The following is a 21265-nucleotide window of genomic DNA, read 5'->3' on the forward strand; positions in this document are numbered from 1 at the left end:
AAAAGAAATTCACTAAATACTCCTAGTTTAAATGGAATAAAGTCAAGCTACACTTACCTTGCCCTCGTCAATCCGTTGCAGAATTTTCTTTATATCCAACGGCTTCTTTATGACTTCATAATAGTCTGGCAATTCTCTCCTCGACGGCAATTTCATAAATGGCTCACTGAGAACCCGGCCATCACTGAATAAAAAATGAAAATTGACATCAGCACAGCTGCATAAAATATTAATCACAATTCCTAGGCCGCCTGACTAAGGGGCGGAGGCTATGATGTCCCATAAGAGAGCATGAAATTTTGGGTGCAAGCAGAGGATTATTTATTTCATTCAATTATTGGATGAAATAGTAATTATTATAATTCCTAACAAACTTATGGTATAAATCTTTGACCTATAATTAATATTTTTTTGGCAGAGTACTTTCCCTTCAACTGGATTCATAGAATGAGGAGGATGGATTCGTGAAATTCACGACTGCCCCAAAACTTAGTTGAAAAAAAAAACAACTAACTTTTAAAGAAGAAAAACAAAACATAAACTTGAATTAGAATAGCATGATTGCATCACCATTAAGTGCACACGACCATTAAAACTTTTACTGGGATTAACCCTTAGCCGAAATTCTACCATTAACAAAAACACTTTGTCTGGCAGTAGAATAGAGAGGATTGCGTGTTTAGGGAGAGGATGGCAGCGGATTGAGTGGAGTGATGGTGATTATTAATTCTGAGTACATGATAGTGCATTTGCCTAAGTAAAAGGATGGGCACAATTTGCATGTTATTTCAGATGTGCAAGGGGCAGTTGGGTAGAGAAAATGAGACAGTAGGGTGAGGGGTTACATGGTTACATACTATGGTTAAGTGACCAGTCAGAGAGGAGTAATGTGGGAGATGGCTTCTTGAGAGGTTTTGTCAATCTTAGGATGTCATCCAAGTTTGGGGATCATTTGAAGGAGAGCATAGGTTGCGTGATGGTCCAGTGGTCCTTTGACAATTAAGAAGGGGGTACAACGCTGTTAGAATACACCGGATTTTGTGTGTGCTGGTCATGTCAGGATTGCCATTGTGAATGGTTTTTGAGTCTTGGAATGTCGTTGGAAAGGAGGAGATGGTTGAAATGAGTATTTTTCCTGGGTATCCACTTTTTTAGGGTTTGACGCAGTGCTTGTTTGTACGACAATAGGGAGGAGGAATTGTAGCAGATATGGTGGCCGAGCATGCAATGGGATAACAGCAATTGGGGGCAGCTGTTCAAGTGGAGGTGACTAGTGGTTCAAGGTTTTAAAATGGGTGGGAATATTGAATACAATACATACACATATGCTATTATATATATGCATATCAATAAATGCAATGTGCACATGCAATGTGTATGCATATGTTTCTATAGATTGTTTGATTAAAATTACATTTTTACAATTCTGATAATTCAAAGGGAGAAAATCATCAAATGAGATTAATAATGAATACCGCATTCTTTAAGCAGCAATTCTTGGTAAGTTAGAAATTCAAATCTCAGGCAAAATTCCCCTAAGCCATGTGGTTTCCAGTGGATCCAGAGCTCGCAGCTACTGGGAAACTTAAGGAACTTATATCTCACATTTTGATGTTTCAAATTTGGAACATTTGGAACAAAAAAGGAGAGTACGACTCAAATAATGTCTGATATCACAATTTGACTGTTGTAATATGTTCTTTCGAAAAAGCCAAATCATAAAAGCAACATTCAGCATGTCACAAAACACACCTGTCAGTATATCGTATCACAATATCCATTAGCTTTCTCATGTGTCTTTTCAATCTCGTCTCTGACTGCTGTGGTCCTCCTGATGCTGAAGAAGATGACGACGATGAAGAGGAACAAGAATTAGATGAAGCCCCTCCTGTAGCACAAGGTCCCCCTTTGTCTCCTACCATTCCCCCGGCTGCCATCTGAGATCGATCAGAACTTCCACCACCTGCAAAAAATAGGCAGAATACCCCGACTTACAACGTTGACATAAAAAGAAGTATCTGAAAAAGTTCACAAAAAATAGATTTATTTCAGATATTTCCAAAATGCCTCAAAATTCTTCTAAGTGCATCCCTTGACCATTGACACACTTTTGCCAGTGGCTTTTTCTGGACTCGAAGGCTCCCTGGTAGGCATGACACTTTTGCCAGTGGCTTTTTCTGGACTCGAAGGCTCCCTGGTAGGCATGACACACTTTTGCCAGTGGCTTTTTCTGGACTCGAAGGCTCCCTGGTAGGCAGATTCCGGAAGAACCATAAGGGTACACGTGCAAGCTTCTTTGACGTCACTTAGGGCCCCATGGTGATGGTGTGCTTTGAGGGAGGATCTCACTTTAGGAAATAGTCTGCTGGTGCCAAATCGGGACTGAAAGGGGGTTGGCGAATCATCCCAATGCCATTGCAGAAGGTCTTCGCAAGCTGACACTTGACTCTGCTCTTGGTCGTCTGTCAAGACATTTGAGATGAGTTTAGCACATATCTTTTCCATCGCCTAATTTTCAGTGATAATGGTGTGCACTGTCACCTTGTCAATGCCAATACGAACTGTGACCACTTAACAACTGATAATAGACTGAATTCAGCACTGCATGCCCACGTGGCATATTTTTGATGGTTCTTGACCTCGATGACCATCCTCCAAACTCTCTCGGCCATCTATGAAGAACTTGTGCCACTTTGAAACTGCGATTCGTAACATGCTCTCATCCTTGAACACATGGCGAATCCTGTCCACAAAGTCCAATACCTGATTTTGCCAGTCCAACACAACACAGATGGCGTACCGCTGTTCAATCGTTCGCTGGATTTTGCGCTTGCACAGAGTCACCCGACAGCGGTCCACCAACTAGCCCGAACAAATGTTTGCAGGCGATTGACGCTTGGTTCAAGTTGAAGGTCAGACCCCCCCCAACACCAAGCCTGTGCAGTTGGGAGTGTGCTCCGACGTACAGTCGCTGTAATGTACAGCCAAGTCAGGAAAAACTTCAGATGCTTGTTATACAAACCTTGCATTTATTATACACATATTTTGGCTTAAAAACAATGGTAATTGACCTGAAGGTTGGTTAAACTCTTGCTAAGTCACATTTTATGAAAAAATCTTGCCAATTTTTTTCACCATTTTTCAGAAATAAATGGCATCCAAGGCGTTGGTAATGGAGTGTATGCTAATTAGGTGTGTTGCTGGGAAGGCCTGCTGAATAAAGAACTTTAAGGAGGCAGAAAGAGCATTGGATCCAATTGGCTGGAGTTGTTACATCATAGCATTATGTATCCACACAGGGAAATGAAGCCTGGATGATGTGTGGGGTGAGTGATGACCAAAATCGAATTGGGAGTCAATCACCTGGGATGCTGAGCGGCTGATTGACTCCCCATCTGAGTTACAGATGTTTCTCCTTCAGCTCTCAACTGATACGATTCAACAATAGTGACAAAGTAGAAAATTGGGTAAAACTAACAAGAGGTTTGTAGCCGATAACCTTAATTCAAATTCTGACTTTCTTATCTTCCAAATATTGTGTTTTCCTGATTTTTCCATCAGTTTGGAATCTGATCCAGATATTTTTTGTGAATTAGCAGTCTTCAACATGTGTGCTACTGGGATCACTGCAATTTGCCCTGCTATAGTTTCAGTTATTGCCAGGCCTAGCATGTGTGATGGACTATTGTACAAACACAAAATATCTCTCAACAAAGAGGAACCCCATTTCCCTCAGGAATCACCAAATTGCACCTTAATTATCAATGAAATATTTTGAAAAATTTTTATAAATTTCAGACTCCCAATTTTCCAAACTGATTGGCCCATCATCTAAGAGGTTTTGCAGATTTATTTCCAGGAAAATATTGGCATTCCAACAGAAAAAATTTCAAAAAGCTAGAATTCAGGCAAATAAATGCAAACCAAAATAATTATTTACGGGCCCATAAAGAGATACTTCTTACGAGAAATTCACTATATCAGAAGAGAAAATGTTCTAGGTCACAAGTTGGCAATGATTTGACAACTATTTCACAGTGACCAGGGAGGGAAGCAACAAATGATATAGAAGAAAAAATGACCTCTCCTCTGTCCATGCCTTGCAAAAGGGAGGAATGGTCAAGAAGAGTTTGCAATTTCCGAATAAGTAGGTAGTAGTTTTTATGGGGGGTGACCAAGAGCTAAGGTCATATGGGTGGAGAGAAACCTGACATCAGTATTAGCCCACTCTTATTGAAAGGTGCCATGGGGTCGGCAGTTTAACCGACGGACGTCATTCTCACCCTAAGTTCTCTCCACAAAGCACCTCAAGTAGGGATCTGGATACCAGTGGAAAATATTTGTTTTCCCCAGGATTTGACCCAGGCCTTCTCGGTGGGAAGCCTGTATCCCACCATCCCGATCCCCCGAATTTCATTTTCATGTGAGGTGAGGGGATGGGAGTAGGGCTTCACGATTACCTTGCTTCTAAAAAATAAAAAGAGACGTTTCAGGCGTGATATGGTGGAATATCATGATTAATTAAAAATAGCAATTTTCCACAAAAATAAAGTTTAATGCGACCGGTTTCAATGTTACTACATCATCATCAGGTTCACCTGATGATGATGTAGTAACATTGAAACCGGTCGCATTAAACTTTATTTTTGTGGAAAATTGCTATTTTTAATTTACCTTGCTTCTGTAGTGCATTAAATGGCTTGCTTCCACTTCAGTCACCCCTGTCGACAGTTCATGAGAGTGAGAGGAGAAAGTTCACTGTGGACGTAAGTTTTTTTACAAGGGAACACATAGTAAATTCTCACTAATCCAGACTCTCGAATTATGTTGACAGAGTTCAGCTGTGCATGGTGGGTGGTTCGTAAAGGAGACACAGGAGGCAGCAATACTCTACTGTAAAATAGATTCAGCTGGCAAGCTGCTACAAATATGATTGAAAATAATTATAATATTTCTATACTCCAGCTGTATGCTTGAAATTCTGAATACACTATCACACTGCAGCACTACTAAATCCTGGATAAAACGGCGATGCTTCTGGGGAAATTGGATGCGGGTGTTTCCGCTAATAGTTTGCCATTGCTTAACCCAATACCAAAACTGATATTTCCAGTGTTCTTCATTTGAATTAAATCTTCACGAAAAGTAAAGGGAGATTTGGCAAACTGTGTGACTGCAAGATGGAACATAGAAACAGGACACAAGTGATATGTGCATAAAAAATCATGTGGAACGGAAAAGCAAGGCATTTGCATATAAGATAAAGCATAAAAATTTTAACAACTACTTGCATGTAATTATAGCCATAGTAGTTTAGTAGGCTTGCTAGGTACAAGGGTAAACCCAGAAGTACCCGACCCAAAAAGAAAACACAAAAATTTTGGTAAAAAATGAACTTATTTTTCAACATAATCTCCTTTCAGCTCTAAACACTTTTCCCAGCAATGTTCAATAATTCGATACCCTTTCTATTACACAAACTGTCTTTCTCCTCAAGATAGCCATTAACTGCTGACATCACTTCTTCAAGGATGGAAAATCTTTGAGCACCGAGCAATTCTTTCAAGTTAGCGAACAGAAAGTAATCCGAGGGGGTTAAATCTGGATGACTAGGGTGCATGAGGTAGTGATTCAAACTTTAATTCATGAATTTTGGCCTATTATTCCATTTTCACAAATTCACTGAAAACGTTCACTATTGACGGCTTCCAAACAAATGTTAACTAACGTGGTGTCTTCACACTTTAAACATATGCTTTATAGAATGCATACTTTCTAATACAGTGATATTTTCAAACAACTACCGCAATCTCTAGGTCAGGCCGGGTACTTCTGGACCTCCCCATGTAAGTTTCACTCAAATCTAATGGAATGTAAATGCCAGTAGCCAAATTACCTTGCAACTTTGACACAAAATCAGCTGTAAAATTGTTGATATTACATTAGTATCAACAAATAATAAGTGTCATTATATTTTCATTATCAATAAGTTTGTGTTTAGAATAATGCTGAACACAAATCACAACAGATGATGTGAATTTGACTTTAAATTCAAATACTTGAAGGGTTAAAAGAATGTGAATAGCAGTTACATGTTTTTTGTTCCAAGTAAACAGGTGGCACATAGAGATATAGAACATGAAATGCAAAATTCCAACTTTCATAACTTCTGTCCACACACACTTTTAGTTTAAAGTGAACTTAATACCTGGTCCACGGCGCTTTTTTCCTGTGGTGGGTGTTCCAGAAGAACCAGAAGCAGGGGTCACAGCTGATGATGACTGCAACACCTCCTTTGAAGGGGTTGAAGTAGCCATGGCTGCGGTTGAAGATGATGACGCAATAGAGGCATCTTCATCATCTTCATCGTCATCTCCACCTTTTCTCCTTCGCTTGCGAGTCTTTTTCCTAAATTTCTTTTCAACCTCTTCAAATTCATCCACACCTTCATCGATGGCCTAACGAATTAAATTATTCCCATTACAATAGACACACAAGGCGGGCTTAAAAAATATTTTTGTGTAAGGATTACTCCGTGAAGGTGATCAATAATATTATTTTTTTAAATCTCTGTGCCATTGGTATTCTATCAACACGTGGTTCAGGCACTGTGACCATGGATTATTGAGAACCCAGGGGCAGAAAAATGTCTGGTTTTGTTTCCTAATAAGTTTTTTAAGTTTACTTTTTATTGACTTAACTAACGAATGATGTTAATTCCATTAGGTTTATTTTATTACAACTAAATTAAATAAAACATTAAAAAAATCAATATCGCATTAATTACCTTAAGCCATTCCTTTTCAGTGAGACTGTCAGTGTAATCAACTTCTTTACGCTGACGAGATCCTCTTCCATAATATCGCTCCTCCTCTTCCTCGTAAGTCCATCTTTCCACCTAAAATTGACAATGCATTCAATACAAATTAAATATTAATAAATTTGTTCATGTATAATATTGGAAACAGCCCATTAAAATTCCAATCCAACCTCATTCAAAATTTTTCAAGGCCTCTTGCCAAATTATGGTTCTTACCAAAAATCCATTAGCCGTACTTGTTAATTTGAAAATTGCCATTTTTGTCATCACCCTCTCAGATTTTGTTGAAATTTCTGTATTCCCATTCAAAACAGATTGCAATTAAATAGTTCAGTGAGTACACAACTTATGCATATTTTACGAGCAATTGAAAAATTAATTCCATTTTTCAAAAAGCCTCAAACGATGCAATATTACTCCCTTGTAATAAATTATAAAATTTATTTAAAAAACATTTTGTTATTTTTATTTTAACAACAGTGAAGCGTAATAAATGTATTATCTCAAATACTCATTCTTGAAATTTTCTATACAATATTAAAATGATTAATTAAATCTTTATCTTTAACCTAGTGAAATTTTGAATGTTTTTATTTAAAGTAAATAACGTTTTGTTTTAGGATTCACGCTAAGCACTCGTTGTTGGGTGGCACAAGCTAATTTAAAAGTACCAAGAGCACAAGTGACACGATACACTTCTGATTCTTTCTAGGTCTAAAAATCAACAAATGTCAAAATGTGTGCAACATCTCATTAAACCGTCATGTAACATCATGAGAATCCATCAGATCAGCTTCATTTCTGTGGTCAAAGCAGCCAGTCATAAATTACCACATTTTGCCATTCACAATAATGTCACTAGAAATTAATTACACATTAATGCCAGCAATTAGACTGTTTCTGATTCATGGTTTTTCCAGTTTTTCAAGGTGCTATATCATATTTTTACGTCCAAATTTACACGCCAAATTATTTCAGCATTTTCCCCTTTAACATTGATATATATTGCTGGATAGATAATTTAAAAAAATAAGTTGGCACACCCATATGATGAACATGATTACATATTAGCGATATTTTGTCAATATTCACCCTTTGATAGTCATTTGTTTTTCCTTGCTGCGTGGATTGGTTTAGCTTTGTGAGGAAAATACATTCTGCTATCCACTTGATGATAGTTCTGTATTCTTGTAAAACTCTTATTCCATCCTTTAAAAAAATGGCTCAAAATCGAAAAAAATGTCCTCGCCATTGTCAAAAACCGTGAATCAACCACAAAGAATGAAAAAGGAGAGTCCCCGTATAAATCCTTTTATATCACTAATACATTTTTCGAATAATTTCATTATTTGGTTAGCAGGGATTACCTCGAGTTCACTGCATTTGGACAAATGTTTACCGTGCCATGACACTTTTTGCATTCTTATATCGCCAACATTTAGAAAATGCATATCACCACAACCATACCAGTGATTGATATTCCCTTGAGGATTAATTGTCAATAATAGAACAAGGCATGAATTTGAAATAATTTTTATCAATCGGGAAGTATATTCTACACCTACTTGATCATGCAGGAGGCACAGTAACAGTATTCATCTACCCTGGTATTCTCGCTTAAAGAAGTAGCCAGCGATTACTACTTAGCTGCAGTCAGTGGTACGTAGTAAATAGTTTCATAGCTCCAAACCTAACTCCACAAATGTTCCTCAACTGCACACTGATGTGTCGCACAACTTTTTACCTTCATTACGTAGTATACTACGTAACACCCAGAAAACTGCTAATTCTAAAATATCACTGCACTAGTGATTCATTTTAAATTTAAAAGAAGGGAATACTGAGATCTATTTTCTTCTTTACTGCCCACCATATAGCTTCTGTTAATACTACATTAATTTTTCAAAATTCCAATTTTAACTTCTCAATTCCAGGCTTTCTTTCAAGTTTTCTTCCATTCCTGGTTCTCAAGAATGGTTGGCCACCCTGACTAATATAGACCCGTGTTCAACAAGTGATTTGATGAGCCTAAAAAAGTATGAAAGCTATTAAATTCAAATTGTGCACCCACTAAACAGAAAATCTAACAAAATTATAAAAGCACAGTGATATAAAAGGCTAAGAGGCAATGAGAAAATTTTAGATTTAGACAAACCCTGGGAGGGAATTTCAATATATCCAAAGGAATACTGTGCAATCAATTACAAGACACCGCCTTTGGATTCTTTCATTGAGCAGGAACCGCCTCAAAACACTGGCTGTGTTCAGGGTCTCGCATGTTGTCTAAGCCAGAAATTTCACAAGCACATGCCCGGAACCTGAACATGAAAGTAATAACATCAAAACCTAGGTCAAAATAAATTGTACGTCTAATAAGGAAAATTGCAATCAATTGGTCATTAATTATTCCCCTGAGTTACACCAGATTCATTTTGTCATTCTTTCCTAAGAGCAAAAATGAGAACATTCAGATCATCCTACAGGGTTCGTCCGGAAAATAAGTGTACTGATTTTTTCCCGCTGCTCCAGGCTCGCCCAGCACCGCTCTGACGGGCTGCGATTGGAGGGGGGTATGTTGGCAAGCGACGCTGAAAAAGGCAGTCGACTCTGAGCTGTGGTGTAGTGAGGAGCTCTGTTAACGCAAACCTCCACGCTTCAACCCACGTCACGGAACGGGATGCCGAAGTTTTTGGAGCACCGTTATTCCATCAAATTTGCGGTAAAGCTTGGAAAATCGTCTACCGAAACTGTCGGTATGATTAACCAGGCTTACGGGGAGTCAGCCATGTCCAGAAACATGATCTTTCGGTGGCACAAGATGTTCGTGGAGGGCAGAGAAGAGGCCGGGACGACGTGTCTTCGAGAGGTTCCCGATGATGCCTTCGCGGGAGCGTTCCAGGAATGGGAACGCCGCTGGAACAAGTGTATCGACTCACAAGGGTCCTATTTTGAGGAATATTAGCTTAAGATATGTAAAAGTGTAATAAATTTTTTTTCCTGAGCTCAGTACACTTATTTTCCGGACGAACCCTGTATATCAGGCACACGGATTTCCTAATATAAAATGCCAAGCACGAAGCACATACCTCATCATCATCCTTCACCAACCACTCGGGCAATTCCTTCTCCTCAATCAGTCGAGACTTGCGGTTTGGCCCAAGTTTAGCTTCCTCTCTTCTTCTCTCAAGATCCATTCTTTGGAAAAGTTCAAACTCTGCTTCATTCCTTGCTAACATTTGGTTGACAGTTTCATCATCTGGCACTTCATTTTCCTCCTATGTAAATTTATATTAATCCACATTTATTTAATTTTTAGTCAAAAAAGGTACGTTTAAGAAGATAGCAAGAAAAGTTAAATGAAAATAATGAAAAATATGTATTCTTATCCAAAACTTTTCCGTTAAACGCTACCAGTGTTCTACCATTAAATTTTGACATAAAGAAGAGTGACATAATTCAAGTAGTAAACTACTGGTGTAAATTAAAAGCAAATATTCAAGATCTGAACATGAAAATCTTTTCAGCGAAGGGTGCAACTATGCATGAAAATACCAACCTCCTCTTCTCCTTCGTCCTGGTGAAGAATAGTTTGGAGAAACTGTTGTCGCTCTGTTCCAGTTGATTTCTGATCAAACATACCAGCCTGAATGACCTTTTCGTCCATGTTCAACTTATACCTAAAAATTGAATCAAGAGTATGACAAAATAAACATACCAAATTATCAAAGACTGAAATTTAGTTCTAAATTTGCCTAAAATATCACTTCACATTTTTAACTTTAATTTAACTTAGTATTGTATCCTGTAAAAACTCTTCACTGCCAAACTCCAAAAAAGACAATTATCTCATAAAAATTAAAAAATTTATGTTCTCCCGTTCCCTTCTATGCGTAAAAAGTACTCTTCATCTTACGAATCAACCACTGCCCAAAGAAAACTTCTGTTGAATGAAATGATTTCTTATAGTGTAAATGCTTTTTAATCTCTTCTATGAAAAATAAGAACTTATTGTTCACTTTTTATTATTTTTTAAACTTTATTTCTCTTCTCTTTCTCCACCGCTCTTCATTTTTCAATAATACGTGGGGAATGAGAAGACAAATGTCATTGTTTGTTCATTATCGAAGAGAAATTCTCTCTCCGATCTCAAAAATGATTCCCTTATAGGCATACCTTGCAGCAGCTAATATCCTCTCCTCAACTGAATTGACAGTCATCAAACGAAGGACTCGAACTTCATTTTGCTGCCCGATACGATGGGCACGGTCTTGTGCTTGCAAATCCTGTGAAGATGATTGAATTTATGAGCTCACTTTCAGCGGATGAAGGAAAATTAGAACGCAACAAAATTTCAACAACAAGAATCAACTGACCTGGTGAGGATTCCAATCAGAGTCAAATATAACGACAGTATCTGCTGCCTGAAGATTCAGACCCAACCCTCCAGCTCGAGTACTCAGAAGAAACAGGAAGTAAGGAGAGTCGGAGCGGTTGAATCTGAAAAAAGGATTCCGATTTAAACAGTGCTTTCATCATTTTCTCCAGCATCTGAAATATCCCCCTCTGTAACTATAACAATGCCTCTAATACTTGTTTGATCATTTCACAAAGGTAGGCAGAAATGATATATTTTTCCAGGGTCGGATTAGTAGATTACATGTATGTTCACATTTTAGACAGTTGAGCCAGCTTAAATTAGTCATTATGTGTTGACCAAGAAATCAAAACAGTATAAGGATTGGAATAGAAGAGGATAGCATTAATGGTAAGTCCATTGAGCTACGTTTTCATGCATCTGTGCTTTCTGCTTCCCATTTTTGCATCACCACATACCCTGTTTTCATGCCTGTGGCAGCACTGCACAGACACAGAAAACAACGATCATCTGTGCACTGTTTTTTGATGGGAAATGAAAAAATGGCAGATGAAGCATTGATTTTCGCTTACTGCCATGACTTCAGTAGTAGTAGTAGTAGTAATATTAAGGGGAGGTGACCAACAGCTGAGGTCATTTGCACCATAGGGGATGGACAGGAAAGGATGAAGGGTGGAGAGAAACCCGGCATCGGCATTAGCCTACTCTTTACGAAAGGCACCAAGGGTTCCGCAGCTTAACGTCCCATCCGACGGATGGCGTACGTACTCCAAGTGCCCTCCACAAAACACCTCAAGTGGAGATTGAGATACCTCTGGAAAATATTCAACACCGCCGGGATTTGAACCCGGGCCCTCTGGGTGGGAAGCCAGTACATTATCCCCCGCACCATATCGATTCCCCATGACTTCAGTAACACAAGAATGGGAAATGGGCAACTTATGCGGCAACAGAACCTGTGGCTGCAATCTGATTCCTGGTTGGCTGCACAGTATACAGAACCAAGACAGATGAACAAGGGTAGGCTGAAAACTAATACACACATTCTTGTATACCACAAACAAAATGACCTTCAGGAGCACTCATGGTAGAATGTGGAAGAAACATTCCCCATCAACACGCATGCTCAGGTTTGAGGTCATTAAATTCATCCAGTGTATTATGAAAAGCGGAAGTATGGAGACGTGTTCCAGTGCTATGTCAACGCGAGTTAAACAGCGAGCTGTTATCAAATTTTTAACTGCTGAAAAGTGACTCTTACTGAGATTCATCGTCGTTTAAAGGCTGTTTTTGGTGACGACGCTGTTTTATAGGTCTACTTTAAATCGATGGGTAGTAAAATTTCGTGGTTGCTAGCCTGGCAAAGCCATAATTGTTGATGAAACACGCAGCGGACGTCCAATCTCTGCCACATATGATAAACATCTCAAACTTGTCGAAGATTTGATTACAAATGACCAGCGAATCAAAAACATGTCACAAACCATATTGGTCGAGTTTGTCGTGCTAAAGGCAGCCTATAGCCAATAATCTTGCAGCATGACAACGCTCTTCCACACACTTTGTGTGCAACAGGAGAGGCTCTGCGAAACCTGGAATTTTAACCGATTCCCCACCTTCCTTATTACCCCGATCTTGTGCCTTGCAATTTTTATTTCTTTCCTCAACTCGAGAGACACCTCAAGGCTAATCATTACGCACTGGACGATGAGATGAAGGCAGCTGCCAAGTCCTGGATTCAAGTAAAGTCGGAAGAGTTTTTCAGCGACGAATGAAAAAACTTGTTACACGTTGGGAGAAATGTGTTAGCCTTAACGGTGACTATGTTGAAAAATAAATATATTATTTTGAAACTTAAAAATCGTACTTTCATGCACCTTTTGCTTGATCTTCCTATTTGTTTTAAGTTTTTGGTCTACAAGCATGTGTGAATTAGTTTGCGAATACCCAGCTTTATTCTTATTATTATTATTATTCTAGGAGTGCTATCATGGATCTATCCAGCACAAGACTGCCTCCTCCTCCTCTTTGCCAGTTTGGCATGAGTGAGAAAAAAGAAAAGTTTGGAGAGTTGACTTGACTTAGCATGAGACCACTGTTGAACTCTGGGAAATTCATTGACAAAACCATAAATGAACATTATTATCCATGTTAAACAATATCAAACAATGAAATATGCAAATTCAATAAGGTAAAAAATTACAATTATCTTTGCAAATGTACAAATGAACTATTCAATAAAGAGTGATGATACATTGCTTTATCACATAAATTATTGTGCAACAATTTTCTTTCTTTGTATACTATTAGCTTAATGAGCAATAGATGCGTGGTAAACCTCTCATTGATTTGACTACAGTATTGCATCAGCAGTAGTAGTTGCAGCTGGAACACATTCAGCTTTCTTACGTCAACCATGGAGGTAACACATATCATGTAGCAGGCTGCACTGCAATTTTCTGAACACATGCTCAGTCGAAGCATATACAAGAGGCTTATTTTACTCTTCCTTATATCACAACTTGAAGATGGTTTGCAATCCTTAAAAAAAGGATAAAAACAGGAGTCTTCAAGTTCCTTGTGCTTTTAGAAGTGGCCTCTTTCAGTTAACGGAAGAAAATGAACAAACGAAATCTTTTGTTAGTTTTTGACAATAATTTATCAGATATATTCCGAGTGAAAATAGAGATGGGGAATACTGTTTGAATAGTTGTTTCGAAAATTTTGAGAACATTTCTGGGGACAGTGACATTTTTAGATCTACAAAGATGCTTAAGGTGGCCATGCTTTCAATACCAATGATCAATGTGACATTGTTCAAAGGAGTTATTTTTTGTCACAATGATAACAATTATTTGTCTGAAATTGATCATATTCCACTATGCTTACAAATGTTTCAAGGCCGTCCTGGAATGATTTTATTTCCATCTCAATGTGACTCTGTAGCCTCTTTGTCTAGCCTGGTATTTGGTGACAACTGGTTTGAAATCTTTTTCTAGGAATCATTTACTTAATCAACCCTTGGGGAAACGTAAAAAATCACACACAGCACTTAAGTGATAAAGACAAGAAGAAATTTCTCGGCCTAATTCTTCTAATTATTTTTGTACATAGTTCATAAGTTCATCAACCTTAAAATTCATAAGATGCAGTTACTTTATGCATGCATAGCAAATTATTATTTCATAATATGAAATAGAATACTACTAGTGGAGATAAAAGCAGAACCGACGAACTTGGTTATTATTCAGGTATACATGCCACCGAGCAACCATAAGGAAGAAGAGGTCGATAGGATATACGATCAGTTTGAGGACATGATTGCGTGTGTTCCTGCAGGGAATCATTTGATAGTGATGGGGGATTGGAATGCGACGGTAGGCGAAGGAAGAGATAGTGATGAGGTCGGGGACTACGGTTTAGGCACGAGGAATGACCGCGGGGAGAAAGCGGTTGAGTTCTGCAGGAGACAGGGGTTAGTCATCACCAACACTTGGTTTAGACACCACAAAAGACGCAGGTATACATGGAAAATGCCAGGTGACTCAGAAAGGTATCAGCTAGATTATATCCTGGTTAGACACAGGTTTAGGAACAGTGTGATAAATTACCACAGCTTCCCGGGAGCAGATGCGGACTCAGACCACAATTTAGTTGTTATGAAATCTAGCGTGCGTTTCAAAAAGATAAGGCAGGGGCGGCGAGTTAGAAAATGGAATGTAGAAGCATTAAATGAGTTGAAAAGGAAGGAATACAAACAGGCGGTAGAGAAAATCATGGAGGATGGCAAAGGGCTTAGTACTATCAAAGAAAAATGGGAAATGATCAAGAAAGGGTTGTCTAAAGCTGCAAAAGACACTATTGGAACCGTTAACGCTAAAAGGACTAGGAAACCATGGATCGCGGATGAGATGATTACAAAAATGGGTGAGCGGCAAAAATGGAAGAATATAAATACAGAATTGGGCAAAATGAAGTACAAAGAATTGAACAATAAATTGAGGCGGGCAACAAATAAAGCAAAAGAAGCATGGTGGAAGCCGCAGTGCGAGGATATGGAAAGTCTCCAGAGGAAGGGCGAAATCGGTGCGCTGTACAGCAAAGTTAAATCGTTATCGGGAAGTAAGAAAGGAAGAGCTATGCTAACAGTTAGAGATAAGGTGGGTAAGGTAATAGTTGACGCATGAAAGATCCAAGAGAGATGGAAGGAGTATATAGAAGAACTGTATAGTAAAGAACTCAGACCAACAAAGTTAGACATTGAAAAAGAAAATGACGTAGAGGAAGACAACTTAGGTCCAGGCATACTAGACAATGAGATAGAAAGGCCATTAAGGGAGATGAAACTAAATAAGGCCGTGGGGGTAGATAACATTCCCGTGGAACTTTTAAAATGCTTAGGAAAAAGTGGGAGGAAGAGGCTATATGGGCTGATCCGTAGTATTTATGAGGAGGGAATCTGGCCGGAAAAGTTTGTGAGATCAGTTTTAGTTCCTATTCCGAAAAAGGTAAAGGCCACGTCATGTGAGGACTATAGGACAATTAGTTTGATATCCCACGCAGCTAAAGTTGTTCTCAGGATCATAAACAAAAGGATAGAGAGTAGGGCAAAGGATTACTTAGGGGATGATCAGTTTGGGTTTAGGAAGGGGACAGGTACGCCTGATGCCATTGCAGTAATGAGATTATTAATCGAGAGGTATATAGAACACAACCAGGAGGTATTTGCCTGTTTCCTAGATTTTGAAAAAGCGTTTGATAGAGTGAATTGGGAAAAACTAATGAGTATATTGCAGAAAATAGGAATAGATTGGAGGGAAAGGAGGCTAATCCGCAACCTGTACATGTCTCAGACTGCTCAGGTGCGGGTGGGAAACGGGGAGTCAGGATGGGCAGTGTTAGGAAGGGGTGTAAGGCAGGGTTGCCCATTATCACCGTTGCTGTTCAACCTGTATGCAGAGGAAATGATCAAAGAGGCATGGGAAGAACTCGAGGTAGGAATGAAAGTGGGCGGGGAATTCGTAAAATCAGTTAGGTTTGCTGATGACTAAGCTTTAGTTTGTCAGTCAGCCAAGGGGTTACAAGCATTGCTGAGTGAATTGGAAATTCAGTGCGACAGGTATGCAATGAGAATCAATATTAATAAAACAAAGGTTATGCGATTTTCTAGAAAGAAAAAGGCCAAGCTTAACATTAAAATAGAAGGGCAAAAACTAGAGCAGGTAGAACAGTTTACGTATCTCGGTAGTGTTTTAGACCAACACGGTCAAAGTAGTAGGGACGTAAGAAGAAGAATTGCGCTAGGCAAAGAGGCTTTCACAAGGAGGAGGGAGTTGATGACAGGGACTTTGAGTAAGGATGTTAAGAAAAGACTCATAAAAACTTTGATATGGAGCGTACCTATGTACGGTGCGGAAACGTGGTCATTGAACCAGGAGGATAGACGTAGATTGGAGGCTTTTGAAATGTGGGTGTGGAGAAGAATGGAGAAGGTGAAATGGACAGAGAAGAAAACAAATGAGGAAGTATTTGGTATGGTGGGCGAAGAGAGGGGTTTGCTGGGAGCAATCCTATGGAGGCAAGAAAAGTGGATGAAGAGGGTGTTGACCGGCAGTGGGATGTTGAAGACTGTGATAGAGGGTAGGATGTTGGTCAAAAGAGGAAAGGGAAGGAACAGGATAGGGATGTTGGACGGGATGAAGGGAGGAAGAAAGTACTCAGAGATGAAGAGGGACCTGATATAGAGTAGGATGATGGATTTTGTGTTTTGTTAGGAGTAATAAAATATTTGCTTGGTAGTTGTGTCCACCCAAAAACCTACCTTAACCGGTAGATTACCTTAAAAAAAAAATATGAAATAATATTTGACATTCAAACATTGGAAATTTCAAACAAATATTATAAAAAATTGTTAGATGTAAACTTATTCATAGTTGACTGTAAACAAACAGCCGGTCAGGAAAATATGTGGTCACTGGGTTGAGTTAGAAAAAATTATCTAGTTTTCAATGGGATAAAATACAAATATAATTATTCTTTTATACAACAGGCCTGATATTTTCTCCTTTGCAATATATTTAATGGATTTATAAACCACGAAGAAAGAATCAAAGATTTTGGATCTCCACGGTTTCAACGTTTAAATGAAATGCTAAGTCTTTGATTCTTCCTTCGTGCTTTACAAATGGATTTCCACAAAGTATCCACCTCAACTATCTCTCAAATTAATGGATATATACATTCTGGTGATCCATGACACACTCTAATTGAATTAGAACTAAAATAAACAAAACAAAGAAGTAAAAAAATCACCTTCGTAGTAATTCCCCACGATCTTCTGCTTTGGTTGTTCCATCAAGTCGAAGATATGGTAGATTTCGCCAGGTGAGATAATCTTCCATTATGGTCATGAGTTGAGTCATTTGACAAAACAGTAAGACACGATGATTAGTCGCACGGAGCTTGGTGAGTATCCTATCAAGAAGCTCAAATTTTCCAGATGCTCGATACAGGTCTGGCCTGAAATTAATAATTTATTCTCATGAGGAAATCCATGCTAAAATATATTCATGCATCTAAAATTAAGTTTCTCAGGTCCTTTTCGTAACTTTTTCCTGATTTTAAAATAATTTGGACAGGGCAATGTGACTTATTTACTGACTTAAGGGTTTTATGATTTTCATTGAAAAATATAAAGAAAGTGCAAGAAAGTAAAAGAAAAAAGTGTTAATAAGTCCATGTCATCGGTCGTCTACATCTGGCCACACCATGCAATTAATTTCTGTCCCTGAAAGTCAAGTTACAGCTGAAAGGGCATTTTTTTGATATTGCCATCATCCAGAGGGCTATGGCTCTCAGTGTTTCGGCAGAGGAGTACCAGAAATGTTTCCCAAAGTTTGTAGATCACTGCAATGCATGAATTACACCAGAAAGAATGTAGTGTATACAATGATAGAAGTTTAATTTCCTAACAAACAATTTGGGTATCATTAACAGTTCTGTAACTTGAGGGGGACACCATGCATTATTAAACAAAGACTATTTTCAGTCATGACAATACCTCATTGATCCCTTGTACTTACTTACCCAGTAACCACAGAAGCCTGAACACCTACATGATCACAATACTTCTCCTCAATGTGCTGGAACATGAATGGATGGTTACACAACTTCCTCAATTGCACAATTGTATTCATAAGTGCCTTAGCGCCACCTCTTCCCTGTTTTCCTTTCTCACTCCCATCAGTCAGAAGCACACCCTTGCTCTGCATATGCCTGTAAGAGTTCAGAACTTAGGTAACATTCTACTCTCCTTGAACTTGTAATTACATGATCCTTACTTAACAAAGTTAACATAGATTTTAAAAATCTACCTTAACCATATAGTGAAATTTGCAGCTTAAGGAGCAACAGTCAAGATCTTTATTAATTCAAAAGTTCCATCGATAAATATTTCAAAGCCAAATCGTGCAAGGCTTGACTCGACAGAATTCCTAGATATCTATCAGTTGAGAATGTTTCCCAGGGTATTTTATAATACCATATTAGCTCAGCAATCATTTTACCTTTTTTAATCAACCCCATAATTTAAATGTACCCAAAGATAATTGAAAATGATGCACAAAATACTGCACATAAAATGATATACTTAAGACCAAATTTTAAAACAAGAGGTGAAATATAAAATAATTTAAGCATACAAATAGAATTTTTCCAGATGACATGTGATGAAAACGTTAAGTTCTAAAACTGTTCATAATAAACAGAACATTAATGGAATATAATGAGAAAGTACATAAAACTGGATGCTTAAGATTTCTCAAACTAGGAAATAGATTAAAAAAGAAACACAGGGATAATTATACCTGTAGAGGACCCTCTGGAGACCAGACATATCACATTTAATGATATATTCAACCTTATCTGGCAGTTGAGATTCTACTTCCTTTTTGAGACGCCGCAAAAGGAATGGACGGAGTACTTTGTGCAAACGTCTTATGATAAGGATGGTTTCTTCCTCATTCAACTCAACCTAACACGAGAAAATAACATGAAATTATTTCCAGAAGTAATACTTTTCTGGATCTGAAAAACCACTATGAGCTGGTCTATACAAAATTAAACATGGAGAATTTATAATCATGATACAAAATACTCAAATACGTTAGAACTACATTAATGAATTTCATATTCAAACCTGTACATTTTAGAAAAATTGTTAAACCCCATATTATACATATAATTAATGCAAGGAAAAAGGTTGAATGACATGATAAATATTCTATTATTTTTGGCACCCAAACAATCTCTAGTTAGTAAGAAGTTAAGCTCTATGGCAAAGGTATATATCCTGTGTAATATACATATTCAGCAATATAGAGAGGAAAAATAAAATAATTTTTTGGTATATGCTATGATAAAAACAAAGCTCCTAGTATGCAAAACAATAGAGGCAAAATATTAAAGAGATAATTATTATCTAAACCTCTGAAGTAGAAACTTACAATCTTATTCCATTCATGCATTAAGAATTTTTGAATGCACAAAATGGTAAATATTGAGAATGTCTATCAGAGGAATGGACATTTCACTGGAAAAGGTCAGTGTTTCACAATCCATAACTGCATTTAGAAAGGATTTATGTATCACTTAAGTTCTTTCTATGCTTAATTCTATACATGTGTTTTCATTTTCTGTTTTGATGCAATGTCCACTCAATATACCTTACATATTCATTCTAAGTACACAAATTAACAATCATACACTCTGATTGCAGGTCTTTTAAATCCCATTCAGGAGAAAGGTGTTCCCCATTTTTTATTACTTGATGATGTGAAATAATTGTGGGAATATATTTGAATTTATAAGATTCATAAAATCACATTACCATTGATTTGAAATTAAAAAAATGAAAAAGTCAGAAATGCTGTTTGACCAAAACACTTGAACTCTCAAAAGAAAAGCACCTAGATTATATAAATAAAGGTTTCGTTTACCACAGTTAAGTTTTCATGATTATTAACTCTACATTGCTGATCCCTAAAATGATGATTTACTAATATACCTGCTATGAAATTCCAGCACTGAAGAACATTTATTTATGAACTATTAGTACTGCCATTTCATTTCAATTCAATACATCTTATTTCAACAGAAAATTTTCTTGAAAATTTTTCATTACGATGAATTTCTGATTTACAGTTATTGCACTCATTGGTAAGAATTATTTGATGTTGTGTATAATATGTAATTGATTATAAACCTTATTATATTGAATTAATAAAACAAAAATAAATTGTTGTTCGCTTTAGAAATTGTTTTACATAAAACTCCATTACAAACTTGTTCCCTGGCAATAAATGTATCAATTAAGAGGTTTTTAGGCATATTGACACTCTCATAAAGTCACACATATTGTTTCACGATATAATTAATAACACAAAAATGAACAACCATTCAGCTATTCTATACTCAAGAGAATATCACCATCAAGGCTTAAGTGAAAATTATAAACATCTTGTTAAAATGATTTGCTTTACATTACAAAAATCTAGATTGAGTCTATACGTACCTTTTCCCCAGTAGTTGCAAATGGTGCATTAAACCACTGCTCAAAAGTTGAGCAGGATTTGAAAATTGAGGGAAGAAGGAAATTAAGAAGAGCCCAGAGTTCAGGTAGCTTATTTTGTAAAGGAGTTCCCGTGAGTAGAAGCCTGTGAGGAGCTATGTAGTGGGTATTCAGCACTTGTGTCAGCTTGCAATGATGGTTCTTCATTCTGTGGCCTTCATCAATAATCATGTATTTCCAATGAATCTAAACACAGAAAAAGAAACACACAGATCAAGAACTAGTTCACTTGAAGCTTATACTTTTACATACAATTTTTACGACTGAAGGTGATTCAGTTTTTATGAAAATTTATGCTGAAAACAAATTACCATAAATAAACCACGTTTGGGAGAATATACCATTCCAAATAATTTAAACACAATCATTACATGTTTTTAAATATAGCATATAGAAAGAAATATTCGGGTAATAATTAAACAGATGTCCACCTTACTTATTA

General features: G+C 37.5%; 1 protein-coding gene across 3 annotated transcripts in view; it reads right to left on the bottom strand.

The window, feature by feature from the left end:
* The window catches only part of brm (ATP-dependent helicase brm), an 82339-nt gene that overhangs the window by 7878 nt on the left and 53196 nt on the right, over positions 1 to 21265 (bottom strand). For all 3 annotated transcript variants that reach the window (XM_071589395.1, XM_071589394.1, XM_071589393.1), the window contains exons 21-32: positions 20767 to 21009; positions 19061 to 19227; positions 18282 to 18470; positions 17508 to 17714; positions 11194 to 11317; positions 10994 to 11103; positions 10377 to 10497; positions 9907 to 10095; positions 6788 to 6898; positions 6209 to 6458; positions 1753 to 1963; positions 58 to 184 (exon numbers count right to left, since the gene is read on the bottom strand). In XM_071589395.1, coding sequence (XP_071445496.1) covers positions 58 to 184; positions 1753 to 1963; positions 6209 to 6458; positions 6788 to 6898; positions 9907 to 10095; positions 10377 to 10497; positions 10994 to 11103; positions 11194 to 11317; positions 17508 to 17714; positions 18282 to 18470; positions 19061 to 19227; positions 20767 to 21009 — 2049 coding nt within the window. The remainder of the gene's footprint in view (positions 1 to 57; positions 185 to 1752; positions 1964 to 6208; positions 6459 to 6787; positions 6899 to 9906; positions 10096 to 10376; positions 10498 to 10993; positions 11104 to 11193; positions 11318 to 17507; positions 17715 to 18281; positions 18471 to 19060; positions 19228 to 20766; positions 21010 to 21265) is intronic.

Source organism: Hetaerina americana, unplaced genomic scaffold, assembly GCF_022747635.1.
Source record: "Hetaerina americana unplaced genomic scaffold, ioHetAmer1.1.p SCAF_37, whole genome shotgun sequence".
NCBI classification, from domain to species: Eukaryota; Metazoa; Arthropoda; class Insecta; order Odonata; family Calopterygidae; genus Hetaerina; species Hetaerina americana.